The sequence below is a fragment of the Mirounga leonina genome, unplaced genomic scaffold (assembly GCF_011800145.1).
Source record: "Mirounga leonina isolate KUSES-001 unplaced genomic scaffold, KU_Mleo_1.0 Mir_125, whole genome shotgun sequence".
Classification (NCBI taxonomy): Eukaryota; Metazoa; Chordata; class Mammalia; order Carnivora; family Phocidae; genus Mirounga; species Mirounga leonina.
In genome coordinates, this window is record NW_023270305.1 from 776,055 (window position 1) to 788,261 (window position 12,207).

The 12,207-nt window shown below is 43.1% G+C and overlaps 1 protein-coding gene across 3 annotated transcripts in view; it reads right to left on the reverse strand.

Annotated features, from left to right (window-relative positions):
• Positions 1 to 12,207, reverse strand: part of NOL10 (nucleolar protein 10) — an 84,344-nt gene that overhangs the window by 12,118 nt on the left and 60,019 nt on the right. For all 3 annotated transcript variants that reach the window (XM_035000579.1, XM_035000580.1, XM_035000581.1), the window contains 5 exons: positions 12,025 to 12,104; positions 11,740 to 11,838; positions 9,839 to 9,928; positions 1,623 to 1,796; positions 1,120 to 1,367 (listed from right to left, as the gene is read on the reverse strand). In XM_035000579.1, the coding sequence (XP_034856470.1) occupies positions 1,120 to 1,367; positions 1,623 to 1,796; positions 9,839 to 9,928; positions 11,740 to 11,838; positions 12,025 to 12,104 (691 nt within the window). The remainder of the gene's footprint in view (positions 1 to 1,119; positions 1,368 to 1,622; positions 1,797 to 9,838; positions 9,929 to 11,739; positions 11,839 to 12,024; positions 12,105 to 12,207) is intronic.

The window sequence follows — 12,207 nt, forward strand, 5'->3', positions numbered from 1 at the left end:
AGCTGGTGAGATGATGAGGACCAGCCATATCTCCGTTCCAGAAACAATTCAGCCTATCCATCGATGTCCTCTCTACCTTTTCCCCACTTCTTGCATCTGAAAAACCCCATTTTCCAAACAGGAAGCCGGGAGCTGGAGAAGTGCAGACACAGAACCGGTACTGCCCCCAACCTCATACCTCATCCACCCTGCCCGACCCCTCCTCCTCCTCCTCCCCTGGGCTCCCCAGACCCTCCGGCTCTTCTCACGAGATTCCCCACCATGACCGTCTATCACATTAATACTCAGCCCACGAATTCTCAGAGCAGAGACTTATATAACCTACAGCTCGTACACAATCTGGAACTGAGGACCTAGCTTGTTCCTTACTTAGCCACCTACAACTGAAACTGCCCAAATAATATTTTTTTTAACGTTGACTTCTTTATTGTGGTAAAATATATTCACGTTGCTGTGCAACCATCACCACTATCCATTTCTAGAACTTCTTCATCCCAAACTGAAACTCTGTACCTCATTAAGTGGCATTTCCTCTTTCCCCCTCGCCCAGCCCTGGGTAACCACCATTCCTCTTTCTATGTATTTGACTATTCTAGCATACCACTCTTTCTAATCTCTCAATTTTCCTGCAAAAGGCTTAAAATCTCTGGCAAATTTTCCAAGTAACCAAGTAATCAGGGAAGCTGAGATATGGATAAACATAACTGAAATTCTAATTAAGAAAAATAACTTTTTGCTAAGACGCAAAGAATTTGTTGCCTCTTAATTACCATTGTACAGAAAAGTGCTGATTGTAGGGCACAGAATAAAACCAGCAGCTGTAGGTCAGGGCAACGGAGGGAAAGAAACAAGGACAACACAAGAACGTGACCTGTGCGGCATAAAAATGTTCTTCCGTATATTGGCCAATACTCCCAAGGCCATGCCCTGGGCCTGACTGTATGTAAACTCCACCTCAGAAAGTTATTAAAAGTCATCATCATAAAGACCAGTGTATTTCCCCTCCAGCCTTGTGGTGCTTCCACAAGAGCAAAATGTCCTGCTCAGGGCCACGTGGCCGCGAGGAAGAGCGAGGCCCCGGCAGCCCGGCGAAGCGTCACTGAGAGCAGGGTTACTCACTTCAGCAGCTTCTGCTTGGTGGCAGAATCTTTGAAGCTCCTGAATTCCTCGCCTGCTTTGATCTCATAAAACTGGGGCTTGAGGACTGTCTGCTGGTCCTCCCTGAGCCGCTCCTGCCGCTTCACCTTTTCCTCCTGCTGGAGCAGTCTGCGCTGCTTCCTGACCTCTTCAACCCAGTCCTTCTCATCATCTGAACTCTCAGAACTTTCTGCATCACTTGGTTTTCCTTCCGGTTCTTCCTCCTCTTCCTGAAAATAAAAATAGTAAGAAGCAGCTCCTTTCCCTCACCAGACACCGACCTGTTATTCTCTTCTAACTAACTGTCATCCACGGAGTACGTGACATCGCACGCATCGGGGGAAAACGCCTTGAATTAAGATCTACTTCCAAGCTGAAGTTCGAACAAATTACACCTCAAGTGCCTCAAAGGCTCTTCTAACTTACACAGAAAACTTTACATTCAAGAAACAGAAGCAGATATAAAATGATAAGGAGTACGTTACTTTTTCATGAAGCTCTTGTTGCTCTAAGAGTCTTAGTTTCTTCTTCCTTTTTTCACTTATTTTCGAAACAAGTGGATTCAAAAGCCTAAATTCTTCACTCTCTTCATCTACTTGGAAGTCAGGGTTCTCAAACATAACTTTAAATCGATCATCGGTGAGAATATTAGGAAGGCTCTATGACAAAAAGAATGTAGGAATTTAAAGTTAGTATGAATAAAATCTGACCAGAAAGATGGCCTAAAAACATTTCGGTCAATTATAACTTAATAAGCTGTATAAGGCATAACATTAAATTATTAGGAAACTTCTTTAGAACTAGTTTCCAGAACTTTCTAACTGCCCTTGGGTTTTATCTCCTACTTGCAAACATTTTCTATTAATCTATTTCACAGACAATATGTATTACTTGACCATTACACATAATGAGCGAAGACTGAACCTTTCTGGCTTACCTTTATGCTTCATACTTTGGAAAGAATTTTCTTCAATTAACATTTCTTATGAAAAAATACTTTTCAAGGGAATACATATTTTTAAAACATGGCTTTTTAAGCATAGCTTAAATAAATAAAATTAGTGAGTTTTCCAAGTTCATATTCCAAAACTGGGAAAGGAAATATAGAACAATAATAAGGCAAGAATTAACATGGCGGGGGGGCTGCTGATGGAAGCTTCCTGACTCTAAGTGAGTTATTTGGAAACATAAGGGAAGCTTCCATCTCTTATAGGATGGCCTTGTCAATTTTTTTCCATCGGCCATTTAATTGTTCACAAAGGATAGAGCGTAAACTTTCTAACACAATAAAACTGATAATGAGACCCATTTGAGTAGGTCAGGGCTGACACTAAGTTCCTTTTTAATTGTACCATTTTGAAGAGAAAGTTTTCTAGAGTGTATCGTAAACTTAGCTGTTCCCATAAACAGATGACAATCTTCTACACTCAGGGCTCTCCTACGGTTTCTTATTTGCTACACTTGGAACCCAGATAAATCAACCTACTTCACAGGGTTTGTAAATTAAACAGCCTGAACGCGGGCTGGAGAGGCTAACCTGTTTGTGGTTGTTTGTAAGCAGTGGAGTTCTGAGTGTGGTACTTGGAATATAGCTACACAAAAATTTGATTAAGTCATCAGACATTAAGGAACTTGGGCTGTTTATAACTGGTATGTACCTAAAATCTGATGAACCCTTAACCTAAAATTCTATGACATACTGAATATATATTTAAGATACACTGAACAAGCCTTCCCTGATTAAATATCATTTCTAAGACAGATTTAGGTTCGAGGAAGAAACAAAGATAAGATCTAGTTCCTGATCCCAAGGTGCTAGCTCCGAATCTAATGAGAAAGAAAAAAACAAAAACTGAGGGGCCCCTGGGTGGCTCAGTCGTTGAGCGTCTGCTTTCGGCTCAGGTCGGATCCCAGGGTCCTGGGATCGAGCCCCGCGTCGGGCTCCCTGCTCAGCGGGAAGCCTACTTCTCTCTCTCCCACTCGCCCTGCTTGTGTTCCCTCTCTCGCTGTGTCTCTCTCTGTCAAATAAATAAAATCTTTAAAAAAAAAAAAAGAAAGAAAAAACCAAAAACTGAAACAAAAGCCTGGAGGCTCTAAGGATGCTAAGAAAAGCTGAAAGTGCTCTAAGAGCACAGGTAAAAAGAAACTCCAACAGGAGACAGGTCAGAAGGGCTCACTGGCGGATGTGGCATTTGGAGGACAGATGAACAGTTTTCAACAGACAGAAAGCTGAAGGGCATTTCCAGCCCACTGAGGAGCGGTGAACAGTCTGACGACACAAGAATGACAGAATCGGAAAAAGCGTTTTTTCATCAGGCCAGACCGTAAAGGAAACCAGCCCCGTAACACCGGGCACTTTAGGCTGCAGGTGGGGGCAACTCCTAGGGGAGAGGAGGAGGAGGAGGAGGGGACAGGTGACAGCTCGAGGTGTGCTCCAGGGCTCTCGGATGACAAGAACTCTGCTGTGCGAGTGCTCAGCAGCATGGCAGCTGAGGGACTGCCGAGGGAGCAAGCAGGCATGAGGAAGGCTACAGGGCCGCTTTCGGAAACCCGGAGAAGAGCCAGGGCCCGACTCAGGGTGGGAACACTTCCACATGAGAACTGACGGATGCAGCTACAGAGGAGCTGGCAGGAGGGGGGAGTGAAAAGCAGAGTGCGAGGTCCAGCTTAAGTGACTGGACAGTTGGTGTTACCAGGAGTTGGGCCCCATCACTGAAGAGCATCAGAAAAGGAGGCAGAGGATGGAGCAAAGGATGAGAAGTTCCAAAAAACCAAGGTGACCTCCAGCAAGGGCACGGAGAAGCCGTGGCAATGTTCAGACAACTCGAGAGGATTCTGCACTAGAAAGAAATGAGCCAGGAAGTCATGGAAAGACATGGAGTAACCTTAACTGCATGTTACTAAGTGAGAGAAGCCAATCTGAAAAGACTTCATATGTACGATCCCAACTCTATGGCATTCTGGAAAAGGAAACACTACGGAGAGAGTACAAAGATCAGTGGTTGTCAAGGGCCAGGGTGAGGGAAGGATGAACAGGCAGAGCACAGATGATTTTTAGGGCAGTGAAAATACTGTATGATATTCTAATGGTGGATACATCTCATTATACATTTGTCCAAACCTACAAAACATACAACACCAAGCCTAATGTAAACTACGGACTCTGGGTGATGACTCTGGGCGATGATGATGTGTCCACATAGACTCACCAAGTTAACCAATGTCCCTCTGGTGAGGGATGTGGACAGGGGGATAGGCTGTGCGTGTGTGGGCGCGGGGGGCACATGGGAGAGAACTGTGACTTCCCCTAAGTTCTGCTGTGAACCTAAAACTGCTTTAAAGAAATTAAATCTTTAGGGAGAAGGCCATCTGGATTCTGATGAACACTATTAGATGCCTGGGAACAACACGCCAGGTCTCAAGTGAGAGAAGGAGACTAAATTGTATAAATTCTTAGTGTATTCATTAAATAATCACATTTAGTAATAGAGAAACGTGTTACAAAAAATATGCTGCTAGTATTCTTAAGTTTTTTTCTTAATTTTAAACAAATCAATTGTATTGCCTAAAGACAAATATGTTTTGGATGAACAACTATAAAATAATAACTCTCCTGACCTAGCTATAAAAATACTTCCCTTGGAGATTTTTCCTAGTCTAATTGTTTGCTTTCACAGCTAACTTAAAAAAAGGAGAAGGATCAGATGTAGTCAGTGATGCTCCACAGCAGTTTATAAGTGTCTGGCTAGCTCTCTACCCTAGAAATACACATGCACATATGCTAAACACCTGCCATTCAAATTTGAAAAACATCTCAAAGCACTATTCCTACCACAGCCCTACTTCAAAGAAGTATTATCTGTAGATTTGAGTAGGATGCTTACTATGAATATTTTGTCCCAACATAGTAACATACGAGGAATGCTTAACATTCGAAACAAGTCCATTCCTTCGGTGCTGTCTATGAAATTAACGCTATGATGTCTGTGGTGCAGACTTCTGGGTAAAGATGGCAGTCTGAACAGAAGCATCTCCTTCTAATCTCTGCTAAAACCCCAGGAAAGCAATAGAAAATGGGCTTAAAAAAGACACGACCCTTAAGGATAAGGAGGACAAGAAAGAAACAGGAGCAGTGATTCTGGAAAGAAGAAAGGCAGGCCTCAATCCCTCCCTGTCCCAGGAGAGGTGCCGTCCCTGGAGGAGAAGGGGTGCCTGCGGGGGCAGCAGCTCCCTGAGGGCTAGGGAAGCATGTGGCACAAAGGGGCTGCAATGCCGCCCCGCGCCCCACACCCCAAGCCCTCCTGACGAAGGTTCTCAGAATGCTGGGAGCCAGGCCATCACCTCCAAACAGGAGAATCTGACCAGCGAGGAGAAAGGCCAAAGAGATACTGCTATGTGGAGCTCCCCAAATAAACAGTTGCTGGGTCACCACACAGTGAGTGGTGAGTCCTGTCTCCCCACCTCAGAGTTTCCACTAAGCTCTTGTAGGTCCTTCACTCTTAAATATAAACAAATGACCTGAGATCACAGCAGGGGAAAACTACTTAAACATTTTTTCCCCCCAAGAAAATCCCCCAGCACCGAAGAGCCTAAGTTTCTGGATTGAACGGGCCTACACGGTGGCCCGAACTGCGGGCTGGATTATGAAGGGAAGACCAGCCCACAGCCATCTGTGGGGGGCTTCCTTGCACTCCTCCTCTTCCTTGCCCCACTCTCTTATTTTGGAGGAGAAAATCCTGAGGGACTTCCTCAGGAAAATAAACACATAAATGTAATGTGTGGTTGTTGCTGAGAACCTACATGTTTGAAAATCTCTTCACTATACCCTTACACTGACTGCCTGCTTGTCTGGGTTGGAAACATATTCCTTCAGAAAACTAAAGGTCTTTTTAATTCTGCATCCCACACAGGGTGTAGGTGGGGTGCATCCCCAGGATGCTGACTGTGGACCAGCACTCGGAGGTGGCTAGTCCAGAATGGAGAGAGGCCGACACATCAGAAGAGACTCTGTCAGGAAAAGAAAAGTTAATGTAACAATCGATATTCATATAAACATCTTGAGATGAGACTTAGACAACCAGCAAAGGATTGAGGGCTAACCAGTGATCACTGTATAGAAAACAAAGAAAAAGCCAACCACTAAATCCATGGAAGATGGAGGCTGGATGGGGGATACATAATCCCAGATGGCCACCTGACTCCGCCTGGTATGGGAAGAGCACACGCACAGTCCCAACAAGCTAAGTGCTGACTGTCCTAAGCTGCAGCAGAACTTACAAGGAAGGTCATCAAAAGATGAAAGATAACTGGCCTGACATTTAAAAGCCAAGAAGGAGCATTAGGGGCAATATTAAGAGACTTGGAGCTTTACACCAAAGTAATCCACTAAAAGTGCCAAAGTGTTTGTCTCCAGACAGGTGCAAACGGGGGAGAATGTGGGGGGGAAGAGAAGGACAGAGGGACAGCCAACGTTCCTAACAAACCCTGGAAAAACATTTCATTTTTAAAACCACGTGTTTAAAATTGTAATAAAAGCCAAAAACAATCTTTAATTGGTACTAAAAAACATTAAAAAAAAATATCTGGCATGTTAAAACTGATCTGATCCAACCCAGTGTCTATGCATGGCTCTATCTTTCCCTAGAGAGATGAATTATTACTTTAAAATATACTCTTAATGGTATCCAATAAACCTGCAGGCTAAGACACCTCTCCCGTGCATGGCCCAGGTGAGAGTATGCTCGGCCTGGAGATGTCGTGCAGGACCACACACGACTGAGCTGCCACAGAATCCAAAGAGAAGGACGTCTATCCAAGACTCCAAGGCAACAGTGAAAAACTGGTAGAAGAGGCCAACAGCCAGGAAATGACACTTGTAAGAAAAATGGCTCAAACCCTTTCAAATCCAATGAATCACCAGTGTGCCACGCCTCTCCAAGATGCCTGTGCGCACAGGGGGCACAATATGGATTCGGTGCAAAAATGAATGAATGCCACCAAATGTCTAAGTTTGGATAAGGTCCAGATAATGCTTCTTACATTAGAGAGTGGGCCCGTTCGCACTCCAGGCCCAGCATCGGTACTGAACAGAACACACCTTATTACACTTCAACGATGTTATCAGTGGCAGCAAGATTAGGGAACAGATTTCACTGTCTGCCTCCAAGAAATTCCAGCTGGGGCCAAAGCAGAACTAAACCATACTGGCTTTCACATCAGAAGTCATCAGAGCTATGAAAGCTCTTGAGGGTTTGCAGAACTGAGTTCAAAGGCAAGACTAACGAACTGCTGATAGATGGAACAATTCTTTCAAGTGTTCTTTACATTATGGGGGGTTCTTTCCTTAATTCATGAGTGGTTTTTAAGGTCTTCATTTTAATTAGATAACCACGTTAAACATCAAATCATGTAAACTTTGTCTAATAACAGCCTGAGATTTCGAAAAAACTTTTAAGTATTTCCAGAAAGAAACCGAGCTCTGATGACAGGCCTGGAATTGGGTCAGCAAGCCACCGAAAAGCAAATCAGGGGCACATTTCACAAATACCAGTTTGTAGCAGAATTTTCTCAGGGGACGTAGCTTTTACAAAAATAGCACTTCGAGCTTCCAGGAGCTAGAGAGACAATGCTGTCTGATGAAAGAAGATAAGAATTTTGAAGGGTGTTCCTCCTGGTACTGCAGTTTAGAAGGAGGACGTAGTCCGAGGGAGGATTCTTTACAGGACAACCCTATCAACATTCTGACAAGAATTTTCAAATGCACAAAATCACGACTATTAATAAGATCACTTTATGTGTTTTCAGCTCACACAGTCATTTTTTACTAGCCTGCACCCCATGTACAGGGAGGACCATCTGTGTTAGAAACCTTCTCTGGCTGTCCCCAACCCCAGTGAAAGTCTGCAAAAAAAAGGGGGTGGGAGGCGAGGACAGGATACTTTTCCCACATCTTCATAACCATCAGGGCCTTTTAAAAGGCTCCTAGACTGACTATGCCACACTGCACAAGCACCGCAGTTACAATCGAAGTGTCCTACTCTCTGTAATATTAAGATATGTATCATTATAGATAAGGACTCATAAGCATAAAACACAGATAGGAACGCATACATCTGCATCCTACAGCAGGCCCACACTCTTCCTCCTGAAGCTTTAGGGCACGTAATCCAAAGATCACTTCCATTTAGCTTGTAAAACAACATTATGAAGTTGAAAAGTTACCTCCTTAAATCTGAATCCTCAGGCTGGGCTAACAAGAAAATCAAGGTGAATACTCTGAGGAGGGAGTCAACACAGCAGGAGGCACTTCCATTTCAAGCACTTTAAGATCCATGCACACACTTAATGCCCTGATGTGAATTAATTAGGAGGGGCTGTAGACCCAGCACGTGGATATAAATGTATATAGTAAGTTTAAGTAATTGTTTCAATGTTGGTGTATTAGTCACATAAGGAAAACGGAAACAAAAAAGTCATCTATGGATTTACTTAAGAGAGGCTTCTAAAAATCAAGATTTAAATAACATATTTAAAAAACCTACTAGACCAGGATGGGAAGATGCCACCGGAACGAAGAGGCAGAGGAGAGGAAGTGAGTGGTGTGTACTCCACTTAGAAATCACAGCACTCCAAGAACACCCTCTCTCTGGTCCTATCTTTGCATGTGATAGAAGAAAAAACTGCTCCAGTAAAGCCCGGGATCACGGAGCAAGAAGCTAGTGAGAAACAAGAGCCTTCAGCTGAAGTCCACTGGCGTCAGGGAAGGGAGTGGTGGAACAAAAACACACAAAGAGCTGGCTTGTCTCCCATTCACTTAACCTGGTTAGAAACCAGCAAGAGAACAGAGAAGAATAAACAAGCAAACAAAAATCTCCTGCGAGCATAACACAGCTGGCCCGAAGTTCCAAGGTCAGGCCCTTCACGCCGAGCCGGGGCCCGCGGGCTCCTCAGAGATCGGATCTTTATAACTCATTCCAGCAAAGAGCCAAGCTTGAGTGATTTGCCTGCCTGCTCGTCTAAGCAGATGATGAGGAGTCCTCACATACGTAGGAAAACTAGAAAAATCTCCCCCGTCTTGATAATATCAGCGACATGAAACACTAACCCTTACTTATTTCATGACTGATCTTCATCCATTTTCACATTAGTAAAGGAAGGTAAGAAGCAGTTACACATAAGCATGCATACTCCTGATAACGCCAAGTCTAAATAAAAATTAATTCTGGAATTATAAACAGATCTAGTCAGAACAAAGAAAAACAATAAAAAATTTAAATATTTAACAATAAAAGGATTAAATAAATTATACATCCTTAAGAGTATATGCAGCTCTCAAAAGTATGAAGAATTTTTAATGAAATGGAAAACCACTTGTGTTATTTTATGCAACCAAGATAAACATCTTATATATACAATTATTATCTCACTATTACAGCTTATAATTTTAAGAGAAATAAGACAGGAAGGAAATTCACTAACATATTAATGATGCCTTTCTCTAGGTAGAATTATATAAGTGACACTCTTTATGTTCTTTTCTATTTTTCCAAACTTCCCATATTGAGCATAAACTATCCCATAAGCAGGGGCGAAAAAAGCTACATGTATTTTTCAAGAAGAAAGAAAAAAGATAATTAAAAGTTACTACTAAGAAAATATAGAAACAATTTATCAACGTCTTCACTGCCTTATAAAATCTTACCTTAACTTTCTTTTTCCAGGTAGATTTTTGCCTTTCCTCCTCTTCCTCAATTAATTTAAGTGCTAGTTCTTTGTTAACTTTGGGCAATTTCTAGCAGAAGAAAAAAAAGGTGTATTAAATACCTACATTTTAGCTTTACAAGTTGATAGTTCTGTAAGGAGTATAATTTCACGAACAGGAAATTTCTTATTTATTTTTTAAGTGGGCCCCATGCCCAGCGTGGAGCCCGAACTCACGACCCTGAGATCAAGACCCAAGCTGAGATCAAGAGTCAGAAACTTAACTAACTGAGCCACCCAGGCACCCCTCCAATTCTTATTTTTAAAATTTCATTATCCCCAGAGGACGAAATAATGTGGACACACGTGATGTTATCAGCTGGGAGTACTTGCCCTCACCCGGTCTCTTTCCTGGAGTACTGAGGAGTGAGCTGGGAGAAGCTGTGTTTGGCCGAGGTCAGCCTCAGAGGGCCAGGTCCCTCGCTGATGAAGTGGAGACCAGCAGGCCTGCTATTGCAGCTTCTGGCTGGGGCTCAGGGAACCTCTGAAACGCTACTAATAATGTTAAATGCACTATTCGCTGCTCCTGAAACAGCAAATTTCTAAGGGGAATTCTAGATGTGAGTCTGACAATGCTCAGGAAAAGGTTGTGAGCTCTTTATTGTCCTTTTCCACTTAGTGCTTTATGTTCCATTGTAAAATACAACTTAGACAAGTAATGCAAAGAATGGGACAAAAGTACTCTACACATCCTAGTCTCCCCCTTACCAACACACACACATTCAACACTCCTAGAAAATTTCACAAATAATCTGCAAAAAGGGAAACAGTCTTTGGTACGGAGTGTGTGTGTACAGATGTATACTTACGTATATATGTGCAGACGTATGTATTTATGTATGTGTGTATTTATTTATTGCCAATGTCCAGTTAGAAATGAGTGTGTCACCTGGTGGTGAACCGTAACCCAGTGGGGCTGCCAGAGAGACTGGGAGGCAGAGGGGACTCGGCTTCCCTGTCTGCCTGCTATTGGGCGGGCAGCGCGAGGCAACAGTTGTTCACCCTGGCAGCGAGCAGGTGGTTCCAGCAGAGTGCGGGACCCCAGCGGGCGGTTTTCTGACCCTCTCAGGAGCAGAGAGCGCCAGCACCAGAGGCTCACAGGCCGGGGTCCCAGCAGCGCTGCCTCCTCCCCGCCACCCAGCCCTGAGGCTGCTTCCTGCAGCCACGCCTGAGGCGCTATCCTTATGGTTTTTGCCTCAGTTCTCTAACATTCTTTACATTAAATTCTATTAATAGAACTAGGTGATCTGATTCCTTCTGGACCCTGATGTAGTCTGATGACCATGACCCAAGCAGATAGCCTCAGATACTGCCAAATGTCAGAAAGAAATGGGGATTATCAAAGCCTCAACACTCCAAACACTGAAAACCCATTTGAGAATTCCGTCACATTTTCTTAGAAGGGCTGATGATATCAGTCCCTCTGGCATTATTTCTCATAATATCACTGCCATAGAATCCATCATGTTCAAACTGTAAAGAGTATCCACCCTCATGACCAATAAAATAGATCAAAACTATTAGGAAAAGATGTAAAACTAAAAATGGGAAAACGAGGGCGCCTGGGTGGCTCAGTCGGTTAAGTGTCTACCTTCGGCTCAGGTCATGATCCCAGGGTCCTGGGATCGAGTCCCACATCGGGCTCCCTGCTCAGCAGGGAGCCTGCTTCTCCCCCTGCCCCTCCCCCTGCTCGTGCTTTCTCTCTCTCTCAAATAAATAAATAAAATCTTAAAAAAAAAAAGGGAAAACAGAAATAGATGGCAGGTTTCTTTGGAATAACACACAAAATGAAAATGTAGTACTTTTCGGTAAGCTCAATAGTGAGTAGAACACAATATCTACCTTTAATTGGACTCTCTGTGCGCGGGTTTCTTCTATTTTCTGTCGGATCTTATCTTTCCTGTATTCTTCATAAGCAAATGGATTTACCATCAATTTCACCTTTTCATAGTGGAAAAGAAAGTTCAAAAATAAAAGTCATATTTAATAGCATGTTTCATCAACACCATGACTATTCTGCCAAAGAACGGGCAGCTCTCTTACAAATCATAAGCATGTTCTGCAAAATGCAAGTAAATAGAGAAGGAATGGCTCATTAATCACCTAAAATAAGTGTAGTCTATTTACCTTGTGATAGAGTCTTATATCCATGAAAAATCCATGCATATATGCCCGGAGGAAAGGTGATCCGATGAGATGCGTGAGCCCTGGAGGGAGTTAATCAGAAGAAGGCAGATCCTTACGAAATCTTAATGAAAGTTAAAGGATTTTTTCTTATATTATAGTAAGATTATAATAGGATTTCACTTC